The sequence below is a fragment of the Chelonia mydas genome, chromosome 25 (genome assembly GCF_015237465.2).
Source record: "Chelonia mydas isolate rCheMyd1 chromosome 25, rCheMyd1.pri.v2, whole genome shotgun sequence".
Lineage (NCBI taxonomy): Eukaryota > Metazoa > Chordata > Testudines > Cheloniidae > Chelonia > Chelonia mydas.
This window is the reverse complement of record NC_057858.1, coordinates 10,980,186-10,998,524: the sequence shown is the minus strand read 5'-3', so window position 1 is coordinate 10,998,524 and position 18,339 is coordinate 10,980,186. Positions and strand designations below refer to the sequence as shown.

At 53.8% G+C, this 18,339-nt stretch overlaps 1 protein-coding gene across 1 annotated transcript; it reads right to left on the bottom strand.

Moving 5' to 3' along the window:
• Positions 1-3,947: 3,947 nt before the first annotated feature.
• On the bottom strand, positions 3,948-15,406 carry KISS1R (KISS1 receptor). The gene is made up of 5 exons (XM_007072187.3): positions 14,608-15,406; positions 8,012-8,136; positions 6,361-6,496; positions 5,423-5,661; positions 3,948-4,774 (listed from the first exon to the last, which is right to left on the bottom strand). The coding sequence occupies exons 1-5, from the start codon at positions 14,849-14,851 to the stop codon at positions 4,418-4,420; spliced, it is 1,101 nt and encodes a 366-aa protein (XP_007072249.2). The 5' UTR covers positions 14,852-15,406; the 3' UTR covers positions 3,948-4,417.
• Positions 15,407-18,339: the final 2,933 nt, after the last annotated feature.

The following is an 18,339-nucleotide window of genomic DNA, read 5'->3' as shown; positions in this document are numbered from 1 at the left end:
AGCGTCACAGCACACTAGTACCGAACAATGGCTGACTCTCTCATTTCTACTATATAATTATAAAAGAAATCCATTGGAATATAAATATTGTACTTACATTTCAGGGTACAGGATACAGAGCAGTATAACCAAGTCATTGTCTGTACGAAATTTTAGTTTGTCCTGACTTCACTGGTGCTTTTTATGTAGCCTGTTGTAAAACTAGGCCAATATCTAGATGAGTGGATGTTCCCCTGGGGGTACGCATACCCCTGGTTGAGAATCACTGTCCTACAACACTGTGTGTGTGAGTGTGAGGTAGGGTTCCCGATGCTCCAGGATTGTCCTGGAGTCTCCAGGAATTAAAGATGAATCTTAACTAAAAAGATGTGAGGAAACCTCCAGGAATTCATCCAACCAAAGACGGCAAAGTGTCAGGAGTTGTGCAAGATTTAGGGGCAACGGAGGGCAGAGCAGGACCCTGAGGAGTACCCAAAGGGGAGCATAAAGCTCCTGATCTGTCTCCCCAGCCCACACTCAAAGCCTCTTCAGGCCTATGCCTTAGGGCACAATTGATTTATAAGGCAGCCATTCCCCTGACCTGGCTGCGGGGGCCCTTTGCCTCTCTCTTCCACCAGCAATGGGCACTAATTTCCTTCCTGTATCTCCCCACCTCTAATAAAGCCCTTTATAGCAATCACTGGCCCCTTCCCAGCTGGGTCTGATAATCTAACAGGGCTGGCCCCTGCTCCCCGGCCCTTAAAGGGGCAGAGCTCCCCATTACAGGGAGCCACGAACAAAGCCCAGCGCCCAGGGAGCCATGTGGGGTTAGGCCTTTCCCGCCTGGACCGAAACCCAACCATGCCGAGGGGCTGCATGCACCTGCCCCTGGCAGGGAGGAGAGACGATGCCACCTGCCACCCTGAGCTGCTGCCGCTGCCACGTCCACAGCCACGGGGCGGCCGAAGAGATGATGGGACACCACCGAGCAGCGCCCGTTGCTGGGCAACCCAGTACCCACAATTCTTTGTTGCCCACCTGCCCCCAGCAACGCAGGAGGAGTAACTACATGGGCACCAGCCAAGAGGCCGGTGGTGCCCAGCAAGGATGCTGAGCCCATGGACCGGTCTCAGATGGGCCGAGCGTGGGAGAGTCTCGCGCCTTCCTCTCCCGCCCCAGTTCGAGCCCCGCCTTGGAGCAGAGAACGTCTGGGTTTCCGCAGCACCCCGACTGTGGCTCCGCCAGAGATGTGCCGTCAAACCAAGCAGGGGGATTTCAGCTCCCCTCCCCTCCAGCAGAGTTCGGTCACAAGCGAGATGAGTTTTCCGCTCTCAGCGGGCACTAATCAACTCCATGAAAATACCGAGGGGCTAATCCGTTATAAGCACAGGAGGTGCTGGGCTCCGGGAGTCCTGGAACAGATGGAGACAGACTCTGTGTGCCAGGCTAACGAAAGACTTGGCTTTACTCTATTTATAAATAAACGGCAATTTTTTCTCCCCACGCTCACAAGAGTGGGAACCGGAGCAAAGCCACCACAAGCACAAAGCAGCGGGTGGCGTTTTTACGTAGCTGCCTCTGCAAAGAGCCCCGTTTGTACAGGAACTCAGGGCGCCGCACCCATCCCGACACCTCCTGGCCTCTTTGGGAATCTGATTCACCTCTTTTTGTACCGTGAGTGATGCCTTGAGCTGCAGACCCCACTTCTCCCGCAGGGAGCTGCGGTTAACCGCCTGCTCTCCCCGGCCTTCCGTGGTCACAGGTGTCATGAGCTGGGATAGGCTCAGATTTCCCCCCACCATGATATAAATTCCTCAGGCCCAGCAATCTTCTCCCCTGCAGATGGAGAGAGCACAGCATGCTCTTCAGAGGCCGGTGGCAAACAGGAGCTGCTAGCCCCTGTTCAGACATTTCCCCCTTGGCAGGCTCAGCTAGTCCTAGCCAGGATCAATGGGTCACTTAAGCTCAAGGCAGTCTCCCAGTAGCAGGCTCTCTCAGAGCCTTTATAAGGACAGGAACAGCCAGGCTGGATCAGTCCAGGGGGTCTGCTGAGTAGCCCATCTCTGAGAGTGGCCCGTACCAGCTGCTTCAGAGAAAGGTGGAGGAGCTCCCACAGGAAGAACCTGACCCAGCGGTTAGGACACTAGACGTGCATCCTGGCAAGCTGTGTTTGTGTCTTTGCTCTGCTACTGGCTCCCTGTGTGACCTTAGGCAAGTCACTTAACTTCTCTGTGCCTGAGTTCCCCCTCTGTAAAAAGGGGATCACAGTTCCCATAATTCTCTGCATGACCAGAGGATGGGAGGCTAAGAGTGTGAGGTGGCCAGATGCCGTGGTGATGGGAGCCACATAATTACTTAAGTTAGACCTGACCCCAGGAAAAGTTTATTCCCAAACCCTCCATTAAGTGAGTCCTTAATGATGGTCCCCAGTTTTCAGTGGCCATGGCTGGGAGGATTTGTAGGGAGATGGTTGGGTTTTCATTGACCCTAGATGAGTGCCTCTGGAAACCAGCCCAGTCTAGTGTTTATATAACAGAAGCAATTCCCTGGATTTGAGATATAAACCTTTCCCCACAGCCAGGTCTAACACGGTGGGTGAATTACACAACAAGTCCAAGCTTGGGCTGAGCTACTGGACGGTCTTGCTGGACCCCACTTAGATGGGAGACTGATGAAGTAACATCCAAGGTGCTGCTAGTGATCCAGAAGGTGGCGCTCTCCTCCACTGAGTGAGCTCGGTGCTGTTGGAGGGAGGGTGACATCTTTACTCCTAGGGGAATTCTGCGCCACTGCGCATGCGCGTAATTCATGTCCCCCGCCAATTTCTTTGCTTCCCTGAAGAAAAATGACTTTCTGACAGGGAAGCCAAGGGAAGCTGCAAGAGCCAGCCCCGCACCACTCCCTAGCTGCATAGGTACATCGTTTCAGACACCCAGAGCAGCCGGCGGAGAGGTAAATCACTGCAGGGCTGGGGCCACCCCCGCCAGTGGTTCCTACCCTGAGCCAGGATCAGTTGCTAATCCTGGCTAGGCTGGAGGCAGGAGAGGACAGGACTTCCTCTTCCTCTGCAAGGAGTGGCTGGGGCTGTGTCAGACCCCCCCCCACCAGCTGCAGGAAGCTCAGCATCCTCCCCTGCTTCCTGTCCCCATCGCTCCTCAGCTGCAGGGAGAAGGGTCACTGTATGGGGACCTGATCCCCCATCTGCCCAACCCCCATGCATCCAGACCTCCCATACCCAGACACCCACGCCAAGCCTAACCCTGTACACCCAGAACCCCACTAGCCCTCCATACCTAAACCCAACCCCACCCCACAGAACCTCAACCTCTGCCTCTGGAGCCCCTTCCACCCAGACCCCCTGCCTCTGGCCTCCCCACCTGTGCACCCAGACCACCCCCCACTGAGCTCCCTGCACTCAAACCCCCACCCTGACGAGCCCCACGCCCTGCACCCCCCTGATCCCTCACATCCAGATTCCCATGCAACTGACCCCCAACTAGTTGCACGCAGACCCCCACCCCACCAAGACCCACTCCCCCAGCACCCAGGCCCCCCTGCTGAGACCCCCACACCCAGACCCCTCCGCTGAGCCCCACCCACCTTCACCTGGAAGAGTCCCATTACCCATGCACCTGGAAACGCCCCCCCCATAATGAGCCTGCGTATCCAGATCCCCCCACATCTAGACCCACCACTGAGCTGCCTGCTCCCAGATTGTCCCACACAGAATCCTCTCACCCCAGACCTGGATCCCCCCAAACTGAGCCCCTCCACTCTTGGATTCTGCCTGGTTGAGCCTGCCTGTCCCACGCCTGGTGTGCCTGGCGCAGAGGGGCAGGGCCCCAGGGTGTTTCTGGGGCAAGCCCAGGCCTTGTGCTGTGTCAGGGTCAGTTGCAGCCTCACCGCTGAGTCCATGTCCCGGGGGCGAGGATGGGGGGGCTGCAGCGTGATCTCCCACCTTCGTGCTCCCCACTGCCATGCTGGAGCCCCTGTATTTATTTATTGACAAATAAAACTTGCAGAATTTTAAAATATTGTGCGCAGAATTGTTAATTTTTTGGTGCTGAATGCCCTCAGGAGCACATCTTTCAAAGGAAAAGCAGAGGTTCTGTTTCTATGGGGTTAAAAGTCCCAGGCCGTTTTTAGTGGGAATGGTTTAGCCATTTAGCCCTGGTCTCTTTGGGGTGATTACATACCACCTGCCTGCCTCTCCTTCGGAGTGTCCTCCTTCACTTTCTGTCCTAAACTGCCAGGCAGTGTTGCTCTGGGCTATACAAACAGCTGCTGCCTTCCACTCCAGAGGTGGCTGCATTACAATGGTGAGTGAGATGGTTTGTAAAGCAGTTTGGGATGAAAGACTCTACGAGCTGCAAGTTCTTATCAGCAAAGAGAGTCATCTGGTCTCATGTTCTGGGCAGGGAGGGGCATGTCCACCCCCCTATGTGCCCGAGGACACGAAGTGCATCTCGGTGTTGATGTTGGTGTTGCCCGCATGGGTGCAGCCCACCTTTTGCTTGAAGATGAAGGGGAAGACCTTCCTGAAGGCTTTCCTGAAGTTGAGGCCCATGAAGGCGTAAACGATCGGGTTGACGGAGGAGTTGGTGTAGGACATGCAGTGGGCCCAGATCTTCACCTTGTAGATGTAGTAATTGTGCTGGAAGCTGGGGCTGAAGGCCTGGACGAGGATGAGGAATTGCACGGGCCCCCAGCAGACGGTGAAGAGTACCACGATGCTGGCCACCATGCGGGAGATCTTGGCCCGCATCGCCGCAGAGCGCTCGGCCAGCTGCTGCACCTTGCAAGCCACAGAGACAGGGTGTGTGTGTTAGCATTCACAGCCAGGCCGTTCTGGTGGGAGTTGAGCCATCATGCCAGTGGGTGGACATGTGCAAAGAGGTATACACACAAAGTGGTTGCATGTGTGTATAACACCACACCCCTAGGAGGTGGCTGGCAGTGGGGATTGAACCTGGGACCTCTGGATTGGAGCGCATGAACCTCTGCTGCCTGAACTAAAAGAACAGTGCCGTGGCAAGCTTATCCACCTCTAGTTATGGGCCACCACCGGGGGCAACAGAGCATCACATGGGGTGGGTCACACGTGCAAGTATCGGTGGGTGCCTCTGCATGCATTCATGTGCAAACAAAACGGTGGGTGCATGGGTGCAAATGGCAGCGTGTGTTGTTCACAAGCATGTGGACACAGGTGCATGTATATGCAAGTATCTGCAGACACAGGCCATGCACCCGAGCATCACTGTACATGCACCGTTGGATACAGAGGCCAGGGATGAATCTGGCCCTGTGGTCGAGGAGTCCTGAGCACCATCAACTCCTGCTGGAGCCAGTGGAAGCCTCTGGAGATCAGGTCTTATGTAGATCTATGCATGCACACGCCCCCTATGGGTGTGTGCGGGGAGTGCAGGGGGGAGGAGCCAGGTACCTGGTAGTTGTTATCGACGGGCTCCACGGTGGGATGTCCCATCTGGTAGAGCATGGCCATGTAGCAGACGCAGATGGTCAGTAGGGGCAGCAGGTAGACGGCCAGGAAGTTGTAAAGGATGAAGGCCTTCTCGTGGGAGGCGGAGGGGAAGGACTCACTGCAATAGGTCTGCGGCCCGAACCAGTAGCCCTCCGTCAACCTGTTGTACATCAGCACCGGGGTGGAGACGATAAAGGAACCTGCCGTGGGCAGCAAGGCCAGAGTCAGGGACCCAGCGCCAGGCTGGGTGCTTGCTTTAGTGGTCAGCAGGGGATGAAGGGACCGAACTGAACTGAACCAGGATCCCAGCCAGTGGGGGAGCAGGATGGAGGGACAGACCCAAGCCAGAACCAGGAAGGCTCATGGGTCGCAGGGGGAATGAGTTGGAGGGACAAAGGGAAGGTTCAGAACCAGGTTATGAGGATGATAGGTGCCAACGGTCCATTCCCCGAGGGTGGGGAAGGACTCCACTGGATACAGCCAGCAGCTTCAGCTCATGCCTGTGTTATAGCTGTTCCCTCCCTTCTTACATCCCCTGAAATTCCTATTTCAGCCCCCATCCTTGAACATCCCCAACCTCCCCAGGTAGGGCTTGGCTTTGCAAACCACGCCCAGGGGTGGTTCAGATGCAGGTCCCATTTTATCTGAACCCTGACATTTATTGGGTCGGGGGTTGGGCCAGGGGTTGCATAAATGGTTCTAGGCGATTTCTTTAAAAAATAAAGGGGCCCTTACCCAGCAGGCTCTGTCCCCTCATGCCCACATGGATCTCTCCACCCCCCTTCCTCCTCTGAGAGCGCCAGTGACAGCCCCTCCCGGCCAGCTCACCCCAGCTGCCCGGCACCACTTCGGAGGGCCACGTTTCCCCAGTCTCCCCTACCCACGCCGGCTCTACTCACAGATCCAGATGCCCACACTGATGGCGACGGCGACGCGGGGGGTGCGCTGGCGCAGAGCGCGCAGCGGGAACACGGTCACGTACCAGCGGTCCACGCTCATGGCCGTCAGGGTGACGCAGGTGGCCTGCACGGAGACCTGCCAGGGGAGGGAGAAGCGGAGAGGGGAGCGCCTTGGAGTGGAGTTGGCTGGGGAACCACACATCCACGCACCCACCCCGTGCATTCTTGGCGCCAGATCGACTGTAACAGAGATATGGCAATACACAGCAGCGGAGTATCTGGCTCTCTGTGTCCGAGTATTCTACCCTTGGAAGCCGATGATCTCGGTTTGCGTGGTGTGGTGTGCTGGAAATGCAAGCTGCCACCGCAAGAGCAGGGGGGTTCCTGGCCTTGCTTGCAGGCTGTGTATGGACGTGTGCCATCTGGGACATTTCCAGTTAGTCTGGAAAATGTCAGCCTAAATCAAGGTGGGGGGATTTACATAAGAACATCAGTGCTGCCAAAATGGGTCAGACCAATGGCTCATCTCGCCCTGTATCCCATCTCCAACAGTGCCAGATGCTTCAGGGAGAATGTACACAAGGCAATTTTGCAGCGATCCACCCTGTCTTCCACTCTCGGCTTCTGGCAGTCAGAGGTTTAGGGTCACCCCGAGCATGGCGTTGCATCCCTGACCATGTTGGCTATTAGCCATTGATGGACCTGTCCTCCAGAAACTTATCTAGCCCTTTTTTTGAACCCATTTATACTTTTATACTCACAACATCTCATGGCCCGGAGATCCACGGGTTGCCTGTGTGTTGGGTGAAGAAGTACTCCCTTGTGTTTGTTTTAAACATGCTGCGGATTCATTTCATCGGGTGATCCCTGATTTTTGTATTACATGAAAGGGTAAATAACGCTTCTCTAGTGGCTTTTTCCAAGCCCTTCAGAATGATAGAGACCTCTCTCATATCCCTCCTTCGTCATCCCTTTTCTAAGCCAAACAGCCCTAATCTTTTTAGTCTCTCTTTGTACGGAAGCTGTTTCATACCCTTGATCATCTTTGTTTCCCCTCTCGGAATCTTTTCCAACTCCACTTTCTCCTTTTTGAGATGGGGTGACCAGAACTGGACACAGTACTGAAGATGTAGGCATACCATGGATTTATATAGTAGCATTATGATATTTTTGTCTTATTTTCTATCCTTTTCCTAGTCGTTCCTACCATTCTGTTAGCCATTTGGACTGCTGCTTCTGCATATTGAGCTGAAATTTTCAGAGAACTGAATGCCACGGTGATGCCAAGATCTGTGCCTCGCTGCAGGGAGCAGCCTGCTTTGTCTCTCTCTGATTTTGGTCACTGTGTGTTTATCATAAAGTCGTGTTATGCTGCAACCTTCCAGCAAGAGTATGTTTTTTATCTAACTTTTCTGTTTGTATAGCATGCACATAGGCCATGTGTGTGTATGGCTTGCACCCGTGCAAGGCATGGGTGTGTGCCCTGTTGTGCAACTGCATGAGAAATATATGTGTGAGGTGCCTGCGTGGAAGGAGAGGACAAAGCTCGCCCTGTTGCTGCCCACGCAGTCTCTCTTTTGAAGACTAAATCCCCCGCAGTCACCCCAGCACTGCCCATAGTAATGAGCGAAGCCCTAAGCCAATGCCTCACCTGTTGGATGTAATTGACAAACTTGCACATGAACTCCCCGAAGATCCAGCCGGGAAGGGGATACAGCATGGCAGTGAACGGCACGCAGCACACCAGGAAGATAATATCTGTGGTGGCAAGGTTGGCTGTCAAAAGAAAGAAAGGGTCATGCTGTGATTAGGGCACAAGCCTTGGACTTAGGAGGCCTCGGTTCAAATCCTGCCTCTGCCACAGGCTCCCTATACCACCTTGGGCAAGTCACTTAGTAGCTCTGTGCCTCAGTTTCCCACCTGTGTGATGGGGAGAACAGCCTCTTAGGGGTGTGGTGAGGCTAAATCCATTAAAGATGGCAAGGTGCTTAGATACGGCAGCGACGGGGTCGATTTAAAAGGCGAATGAGCTGGCCTTTGCTGTTTCAGTTCTCGTCACCCCCCTGCCGTTCTGGCAACAACGGGTCTGAAACAAAGACTTTGCTGCTGGGAAATGGACATGTCCAGAACAACTGACCCTCTTTCTACTGATGCTGCAGACCTTGGTTTATTTCCCCTCCTCTTCACCCCACGTAAAGGGCCAGTCTCCTCTGCAGCCAATACTGTGTGGTTCCACTTGCAGCGGCATGGTCCGGGGCAGAGAGCACCAGACTTGGAGCCTTTCTAGTTCCACCCCTCTGTTAGTTGCTTTCCTGGCGGCACCCGCAGATTCACAGGGGCTGTGCCTCCGTGGATGGGAATTGCCACTGCTCCAGTGAAGTCAATGGAGCTGGGTCAATTTGCACCGGCCGAAGATCTGCAAGGGACCAGAAAACATCACCTGCAGCAAGCTTATAACTCCATCTTCCAGCTCCTGGGCCTGTCGGTTAAACCAGCTTTGATTCCCTCCCAGATTCCACTATACCCGGTAGGCCAAATTCAGAGGAAATGTGTGAGGGGAGATTGGGGTGTCTAAGGGTCCGCTGGCCGTAAAAGAGAGGAAGGGTCTCCTGTATGCTAGTATGAATCTGGATTAACTCCATTGGCTTTAGGGGTGTTACTCCAGGTTTACACCAGTGCAAGAGGGAATCTACATACACAATGAAGGGCTGGAAGAAGGTGTCAGTCACACCCCGTCTCAATAGCCTCTGAACCGTCTCAGACTTGCCCCTGTGAGCTAACCCCAGTGTGGGGTGGCTGGGAGCCCAGGGTTTGGAGCTGAGCCCCATCCCTGACGGCACAGAGCCTTGACACTGGCTAAGGGGCAGTAATTGCTCTAGCGGAGTGGAAGTTTGAGCCTGGAGGATGCTGAGTACTTCCCGGATGCTGCTTAGCTCCTTGCTGGATCGGGGCCATATGCAAAGAGCACCTGGAGTGAGATTTGTGAGGTGTACAGAGGGGGAGTTTCTAGTAACGTCAGCATCAAGAGGCAACAAGGTCTAGTGCTTAGAGCATGGGGCTGGGAGCCAGGAACTCCTAAGATCTAATCTCAGCTCTGACACTTGGCTCGCTGTGCAGCCTGGGATAAGTCATCAAACCCCTCTTGTGCCTCAGTTTCCCCACCTGTAGAAAGGGCATCACATTTACCTCCCTCCTGGGGCTGGGAAGAGGATCTATATAACCTTGGTCCTCAGCTGGGGTAAATAGGCGTAGCGCCATTGCTTTCAATGGGATTATGCTGATTTACACCAGGCACCAGCCCTCTCTCTCTAATGCATTGCACGACGATAATTTTTTTAAGCAATCAAGGTCAAGAAAGTCAATATCCCTCAGGACCAGGGTTTCCTCTGAGTCAGGGGGTGTCGTGGTATTGGCTCATTTCAGGTTCAGCCGGGATGTCCTGGTTAACCCCTGTGCTCCTGGACTGCAGCAGGGTTCTGGTAAGCACGGATGGATTGACAGCGCTTCCATAAGGGATGTGCAAGCTATGTGGGGCCGCCCTGAAGGTTTGCTTTGCTCAGGCAGTACTGACCAGAGCTGCCTTAGTCAGGTGAAGACATTCATGCAGTTTCAGCCGGTTCGGTACAGCTGAGTGTCACTTACTTCACCGTCCTATCCCAGGTGCCTGCTCCTACTTGCACTGCAAGGGATGGTGACATTTGGAAGAGCCTGATCCAGCCCTGCCTGGCGCTTTGTCTGGTCACTGACCCCATAAACCAGTGAGTGGAAACCTGTGAGCTGATCTTGCATCTTGCACCCACTTTGCACAGGTGTAAACGAGGACAGAAAGCACAGGGCAGCTGCAGATCAGGCCCCTATTGACTCTATTGTGCCGGATCAGGCCCCTCAATATTTTAGCTGAGGAAAAAGCTCTCGGTAACCTGGGTTACTGCACACAGAACAGGAGATTCTCACAATGAGCCAGGAGATTAATTGTAAAAGCAGCGGATGCAAGGATGGTGGGGGAGGGACTGGGATAGGCAGACTTTAGACTCTAATTTTCTGTCATTGGGCATCACAAAAAGGTCAAAATCTCTCCAAAGAAACTAGATGCAAAGCGACAAATTACCGGCCTGCGGCTACATGTTGTAACTGATGCCTGCGGCTAGGAGGAGTGGAGATTGCTGGGGCGAAGGGAGAGGTGCAACTCCAGGGCAGAATAGCCGGGTCACAAGTCTGAATGCTATATTACTCGAATGGGCTCTCAGAGATACTGATCTTCCCTAGGACTGATTCCCAACCTCCAAGCAGCCTCCTTCCTAGTATTCCCACAGTACCTCAATGGGCCCTTCACGGGCCTAGAAAATGGCCTGTAATTTCCCCTGGCTGGGCAGAATTTTGCATTGTTACCAGCGGTCACTTCCAGCTCCTGGGCACAGAGAAACCCCAACGTGGGGACACTAGGCAGGGCAGCTAGAAAGCCAGAGAGAACCACAGGGTCTATCTGTGCCGAGCAGCTTCAGTGAGGAAGCCCCGTTACCTTCATTACAACCGATTCCGGCTCTTCTGCATCACCTGAGGTACCACGACACCCGTGTCCAAGAGTCTACGAGAGTGATAGCAACACTTAGCATGTTAGGGCCCAGTCCGGCCGGCCAAAACCCTACGGAAGCGTCACCTGAGTACGACTAGCAGGATTAAGCCCAATGTCTTCAAAGCACCATGGAATGAATGAATGAATATCCCTCTGTATTGGGGATGTTTGGTTTGGTTTTGTTTTTAACAACTAGCCGTCACAACGTACAAGATCTTCAAGCACAAAAAGGGGAAAGCTCCTGCCTAAAATGTCTCCCCCGGAGTCACTAATAAATCATCACCATGAACGGACTCCGAAGATTTGGGTTGTCAGGAGTTTTGTTAAACCCTCTGCAGAATCCCTGCACTCGAGGGGGCTCAAAGGCCCGAGTTCTCCTTTGACTTTCCTTCACAGTTTCGCAGTGCCTCCGTCTTCCTGAGGGCACTGATCAGTATGCCTCTCACTCCATGCTTAATTTGTAATGAAAAAGGTGCCATGCCAGGGTAGCGGGGCTCAAGCAATTTTTTTACTTTCATAATGGATGTGGCAAGCCCAGAGGTGCTGGGGCTACGAACTGCCAGGCCCAGAGGTGCCGGGGCTAAGTTCTGGCAAGCCCCGGCACAAATTAAGCCCTGCTCTCACTCCTACGTGTGCTTGAGCAGCTCCTGTTCTGTTTTACCCGCATTCTGCCCTAGATTTCATGTTATAGCAGTCTCGGATGATGACCCAGCCCATGTTGGTTTTAAGAACACTTCCAGTGCAGATTTGACAAAACGCAAAGAAGGTACCAATGTGAGATTTCTAAAGATCGCTACCGCACTCGACCCAAGGTTTAAGAATCTGAAGTGCCTTCCAGAATCTGAGAGGGACGGGGTGTGGAGCATGCTTTCAGAAGTCTTAAAAGAGCAACACTCCAATGCGGAAACTACAGAACCCGAACCATCAAAAAAAAAGAAAATCAACCTTCTGCTGGTGGCATCTGACTCAGATGATGAAAATGAACATGCGTCGGTCCACCCTGCTTTGGATCATTATCGAGCAGAACCCGTCATCATGTCCTCTGGAATGGGGGTTGAAGCATGAAGGGACATGTGAATCTTTAGCGCATCTGGCACGTAAATATCTTGCGACGCTGGCTACAACAGTGCCATGTGAATGCCTGTTCTCCCTTTCAGGGGACATTGTAAACCAGACGCAGGCAGCGTTATCTCCTGCAAATTGTAACCAAACTTGTTTGTTTGAGCGATTGGCTGAAGTAGGACTGAGTGCACCTGTAGGCGCTAAAGTTTTACACTGTTTTATTTTTGAATGCAGTTATTTTTGTGTACATTATTCTACATTTGTACGTTCAACTTTCGTGATAAAGTGATTGCACTGCAGTTCTTGTACTAGATGAATTGAAAAATACGATTTCTTTTGTTTTTTACTGTGAAAATATTTGTAATAAAAATAAATATAAAGTGAACACTGTATAGATAAATGGGATGCAATTATTGTTTAAGAGCATGATTAATCACGCAATTAATTTTTTTAATCGCTTGGCAGCCCTAATATAAATATTGTACTTACACTTCAGCGTGGTACTTGAACTCGTTTTTCACTTGTGAGCCTTGTTTGAAGCCCGAGCCCCAGCTTGTAACTTAGCTTCGTGGGGTCCCTTGTGGTGTGGGGACCCAGGCAGTTGCCCTGCTTGCCACCCCCTAATGCCAGCCATGCACTTGCAACCCCCCTAAACCCATCCCACCACTCCCTGATCTAGATGAGTTGAGTACCCCCTGGAAGACCTCGGTGTACCTCCAAGGGTACACATACCCCTGGTTAAGAACCACTGATCTCGGCTGACCTTCTGTATAGCCCAGGCCAGAGAACTGCCCCAAAATAAATTCTAGATCAGGTCTTTTAGGAAAACATTAAAAATTGTCAGTGGTGGAGAATCCAAAACGACACTTGGCAAATTCTTCCACTGATTAATTACTCTCACCCTTAACATTTTACGCCTTATTTCCAGTCTGAATTTGTCCAGCTTCAACTTCCAGCCACTGGATCGTGTTCGACCTTTCTCTGCTAGTTTGAAGAGCCCATTATTAAATATTTGTTCCCCATGTAGGTACTTATGGACTGTGATCAAGTCACCCCTTAACCTTTTCTTTGTTAAGCTACATAAATTGAGCTCCTGGAGTCTATCACTCTAAGGCAGGTTTTCTAATCTTTTAATCATTCTGGAGGTTTTTCTCTGAAGCCCCTCTAATTTATCAACTCCCTTCTTGAATTGTGGGCACCAGAACTGGACACAGGATTCCAGCAGCGGTCACACCAGTGTCAAATACAGAGGTAAAATTGCCTCTCTGCTCCTACTCGAGATTCCCCTGTTTATGCCTCCCAGGATCGCATTAGCTCTTTCGACCTCAGTATCGCACTGGGAGCTCCTAATCAGCTGATTATCCACCACAGCCCCCAAATCTTTTACAGAGTCCCTGCTTCCCAGGAGAGAGACCCCCATCCTGGCCTACGTTCTTTGTTCTCAGCTGCATACGTTTACACTGAGCAATATTAAAACGCATATTGTTTGCTTGAGCCCAAGTGATCCATATTGCTCCGAATAAGTGACCTGTCTTCTACGTTACTTACCACGCCTGCAGTTTTGGGGGTCAGCTGCCAGCTTTAGCAGCGAGATTTTATGTTTTCCTCCAGGCCCTTGACAAAGAGGTTAAATAGCCCAAATAATTCTGTAGGTCAGTTTTGTTTCAAAGGAAATTAACCCCTGAAGGACTGCTCTGGAATACGCCCCCTCTCTTCTGAGGCATCCATCCACCAGCGTGAATCTTCAACTGCTAACGGGTTCGCTCTCTTGCCACTGCCTGCACATTGATTTCTGTGTAAATCTTTTGCGTCTTTCTCTGACAATTTGCTTTCTCTTTTCTCTCATGCTTTCTTGGGCTGGGACGCAGGCTCGGCCGTTGCTTTTTAACACTACCAGATGATTTTCAACTCTGGCTGACTCCTAATATATATATTGATGTTATATTCTTCATTGTCCATTGCTCCCTCCACTGATAGCAGACCCTCTGCTCCCTCACATCCTGAGATGCACATCCTGTCCACGTCTTGATTGATAGTCATTAGATTATGAATCACCAGGAGATTTCTTGTTTGGAAGTTAATTTTTTCTTCTCCTCTTGATTCTTACTTGATCGCCTTGGCAGTGTATCATTCTACTAATGGCTCGAATCAAATTTTTCTAAATTTCTAAGCCCCACCGCACCCCCGTGCCCAGCCCCAGGGTTCCTCTGTGCCCAGCCCCACCGCGCCCCATGCCCAGCCCCACCGCGCCCAGCCCCACCGCACCCCCGTGCCCAGCCCCAGGGTTCCTCTGTGCCCAGCCCCAGGCACACCGTGCCCAGCCCCACCGCGCCCAGCCCCACCGCGCCCCCGTGCCCAGCCCCAGGGTTCCTCTGTGCCCAGCCCCACCGCGCCCCATGCCCAGCCCCACCGCGCCCAGCCCCACCGCACCCCCGTGCCCAGCCCCAGGGTTCCTCTGTGCCCAGCCCCACCGCGCCCCATGCCCAGCCCCACCGCGCCCAGCCCCACCGCACCCCCATGCCCAGCCCCAGGGTTCCTCCGTGCCCAGCCCCAGGCACACCGTGCCCAGCCCCACCGTGCCCAGCCCCACCGCGCCCCCGTGCCCAACTCACCGATGTAGAAGTTGGTGACCGTCCTCATCTGCTTGTGCTTGGTGATCACGTAGATGACCAGGGAGTTGCCCGCCAGCCCCAGCGCCATCAGCAGGGCGAAGAAGAGGGGCACCAGCCAGGCGTCCACCAGGCGCGGGGGGCTCTGCGGCTCCGAGCTGTTGGTGCAGAGCAGCCCCCCGGGGCAGGAGCGGTTGGGGAGCAGGAGAGAGGCGTTGAGCAGGGCGCTGGCAGATGCTCCCCGCATGGTCCTGGGGCGCAGAGCGCAGGACCCCTGCCTTTCCCTGGAGGGGGAAGGGGCCGCTCGCTAGCAGGACTCCTGGGTTCTCTCCTTAGCCCTGACCCGCAATGGAGCTGGCAGGTCTCCTGCCAGGGGACCCCAGGGAGGCTCCCCGCTCGCCCCTAGGGTCCGGGGTGGGGTTCTCCCAGCGCTGCCTTCAGCAACCCGACCTCCCCGAGCCTGGCGAGCTCCCTTCCCGAGGGGCGGCTCTAAATAGCTCAGGAAGTTTGGGGCCGGCGGGGGGGTTTAGCTCCTGCGCTAATCTGCAGGCTGCTACCCGGCGTCCTCCGTCCGGAGCAGCAACTCCGCGACGGGGAACCCAGGAGTCCGAGCGCTGCCCTAGGAGGGAATCAAGCCCCAAAGGCAGAGCAAGCCCCTCCAGCGGGACGCCGCGTCCCCTCTGCTCCGCTGCGCTCCGAATCCGCTCCGGTTTCCCGCTCGCCCTTCTCTTGTAGTGGAGACGCCGGGAGCCCCTCCTGGGGGGAGGCGCCTCTGGGGAGCGGCGCGTCCGCAGGGAGACGGGCGCGGGGCGTGGGGGGGTTGCTGCTCCCGACCCGAGGCGGTGGGAAAAGTCCCACCCAGTGGGCAGCTGCCCCAGGTCCAGGAGTTGTCTCTCTGCTGGGGGGTGCCGCGCGGAGATGCCCCCCACCCTGTTAAAGAAATAAACAGCAGCTGAGAACAAATCAAAAGTGGCTATGCATCCGATGAAGTGAGCTGTAGCTCACGAAAGCTCATGCTCAAATAAACTGGTTAGTCTCTAAGGTGCCACAAGTACTCCTTTTCTTTTTACGAATACAGACTAACACGGCTGTTACTCTGAAATCAAAAGTGGTTTTTTTTTTTAAATGCACAGTCAGAGGGGCGGGGTGGGGGGGGTGAGATGCAGGAGTTCAGAGGCCAGGACTCCTGGGTTCATTCCCTGCCGATTCTCCCCATCACCCGGGGCACAGCCCTCAGCTTATCTGCGCCTTGGGTCCCCCAAGAATAAAGCCAGCAGGGAGCATAAGATTTACCGGCCCTACGGGAGTGGGGTGAACAGTCAGGAATCAGGTGCTTTAAAATGAAAGGCGCTGGGGAAATGCCAGGTGTTCTTGTGGACTGGTTCTATTCTCTCAGCTCAGGGCATCTCTTGGGGAAACATCTTATTACCAACGCCTTGTACCTTGGATAAAGAGAAGATCCATCCAAGCTTCTCCTGCTACCATAGGATGAGAACCTCACAACACCCTGTAGGTAAGGCGGTGCTGTTATCCCCATTGCACAGGTGGGAAACTGAGGCCCAGAGAGACTAGGTCGACCTAACTGCATGGTTCAGGGCTGTGGAAAAGGTCATGCCCTGTGCAACTGAGACTACGTCTACACTACAGACGTGACAAAGGCCCGGCTCTTCCTTTCCCCAGTAGAGTCCTCAGAGAAAGGTGCCCCCTGAAGGCATGCACCTAATTGCACAATACTGCACCATGAAGGGAGACTGCACTTATGAACCCAGATGCTGATCACTTTATACCCTGAAGCATGAGGACTGAGAGCCCAGACCCTTTTAATCTTACCTAGTGTAATCACAGTTGTTGGTCTCATCCACATAGACAGCTGATCCTTTTTTATTACTGTTGCTTCAGACATGTCATGTGGGGGGTAGTTCCAAAGGTTAACGATATCTTGCATTTTTTTAAAAAAAGAATATTTCAGCTTGTAGGATCCAGGAGTGGCTGTCAACCTGCTAGCACTTTAAAAGCCAGCTAGTTGGGCAGTAATCATCATGGTTGAAGGGGGAAATGATTCTTCTCATGTAGCAGGGAGATCTAGGGGCTAGCTGTCCGTAGCATTAAAAAATAAAAAGCGGTTCCATCTTGCAGGACCCTGGAACAGCTGTCAGCCTGCTAGTGCTTGCTTGTTGGCTGGTGATTGCAGAATGGCCAAATTAGCACAGCTGACGGGGGAAAGAAAACTTTGCACAAAAGCTGATGCAGTGTCAGAAAGCCAGCATCAAACTCATTCACTGTCCGGTGGGAGATGAGCCCCCCAGCTGGTCTGGATCCACCTCCAGGCGTCCGTTGTCAGACTCAGAACAGCGCTCGGCCTAGGCCACGTCTACACTTACCAGCGTACAAGCGGCGCAGCTGTCCCGACAAAACGTTTTGCTGAGGTCCGTGCTGGTACAGACGTGGCCTTCGGGGATTTTAGTGCTGCTGATGAAGACTTGCCGGTGCAAGGCGTACACAGACACAATGGGCAAGGAGAGAATGTGAGCGGTGGGATGGGGGAAGAGAGGCCAAGCAGCAAAACAGCGGGGAATTAAAGTGAGAAAGGACCCGTGTGTGAGCGGAATACGAAAGTGAGAGACGGTAAAAGGTCTATCCCAGAGAGCACGCAGGCCATATTCTCAAAAGGATTTCAGCACCTAACTCCCATTGACTTCAGGACTATGGAAACCTTCTTCTCTTTCACCTGTGCACGCCAGCTAGAATTGGGCAGTGAACAGGGCTGCTTCTAGGCACCCAGGGCCTGGTGCAGGAGGATGCTGGGCACCCACTGAACAATGGTGCCCATTCGGGCCCCGGGGGTGATAACCCCCTCTGCATGGTTTTTGCAATTGCTTAAAATTCTACAGGCCCAAGAGTGAGGGGGGCATGGCCAGAGCACTTTTAAGCTGTGGTCCCGTACGAAACCAGGACAGCCGCTGCTACAGCTGTCCAGAGCATCGCTCGAGCTGCGTGATGGTAACAGACAGCGGAGCCAAATAGCAGCAAGTGGTGTTGTGACCTGGCTCACAGGGCTGCAACGCTGCTCAAATCTGGCCCAGCTGGCCCTCCGTCCTGACAGAGGGGCGGCCAGGTCCAATGGTGCCGTGACCTGCTGCATGGGGAGTCGGTTCCTATGTAGCGGGGTGCAGGGGAGAGCTCAGCTCTTGGGGGCAGCAGCTCGTGCACTGTGTGGGTAAGAGAGAGGTGGGGTCTCTGCGAGAGGAGGGGGGCTGAGCATGGGGACCAGCATTCCCCACCCCCACCCCAGAAATATCTGAATTGTTGCCACTGCCACTGAAATCAATAGGCACTCTCAGGAGGTGCTGAGCACCCTGCAGGAGCTGGCCCATGAGCCTCCCCCATCCCGGGGATCAGAAGCAGGGATTGAAGCGGGTGTCGTGATTTTGTTCAGGGTGTCCCTGCTTCAGCGCTGGCCCGTAAGGCCTTGGCACAGCCTTGGCTTTAGCCTTTGAGCCTGTAAGGGGCACAGAGTCTCATTGCCTTGCACATGGGCATTGCGGCCTCTCACCCCTGCACCTGGCCTCACTGGAACAGGCTCCTCTTGAAGCCAGAAGGACACGTGCGTTTGCCTGAGGTCTACTAATGTCACCGTGCAGCACATCTCCGAATTGTCATCTGGTGTCTCTGCGGCACCGGCTGACCTGACTGATTCTGTCCTCTCACCTCAGAGCAGGTGTAATTGCTTGGTAC

Bases quoted from the DNA above. Each gene is read 5' to 3' on its own strand.
- KISS1R (XM_007072187.3), bottom strand. From the start codon at position 14,851: ATGCGGGGAGCATCTGCCAGCGCCCTGCTCAACGCCTCTCTCCTGCTC. The intron at 8,137-14,607 runs GTGAGTTGGGCA...TTCTTTTGACAG, and splicing joins GGTCACCAACTTCTACATCG to CCAACCTTGCCACCACAGAT. The intron at 5,662-6,360 runs GTGAGTAGAGCC...TGCCCACGGCAG, and splicing joins CAGTGTGGGCATCTGGATCT to GTTCCTTTATCGTCTCCACC.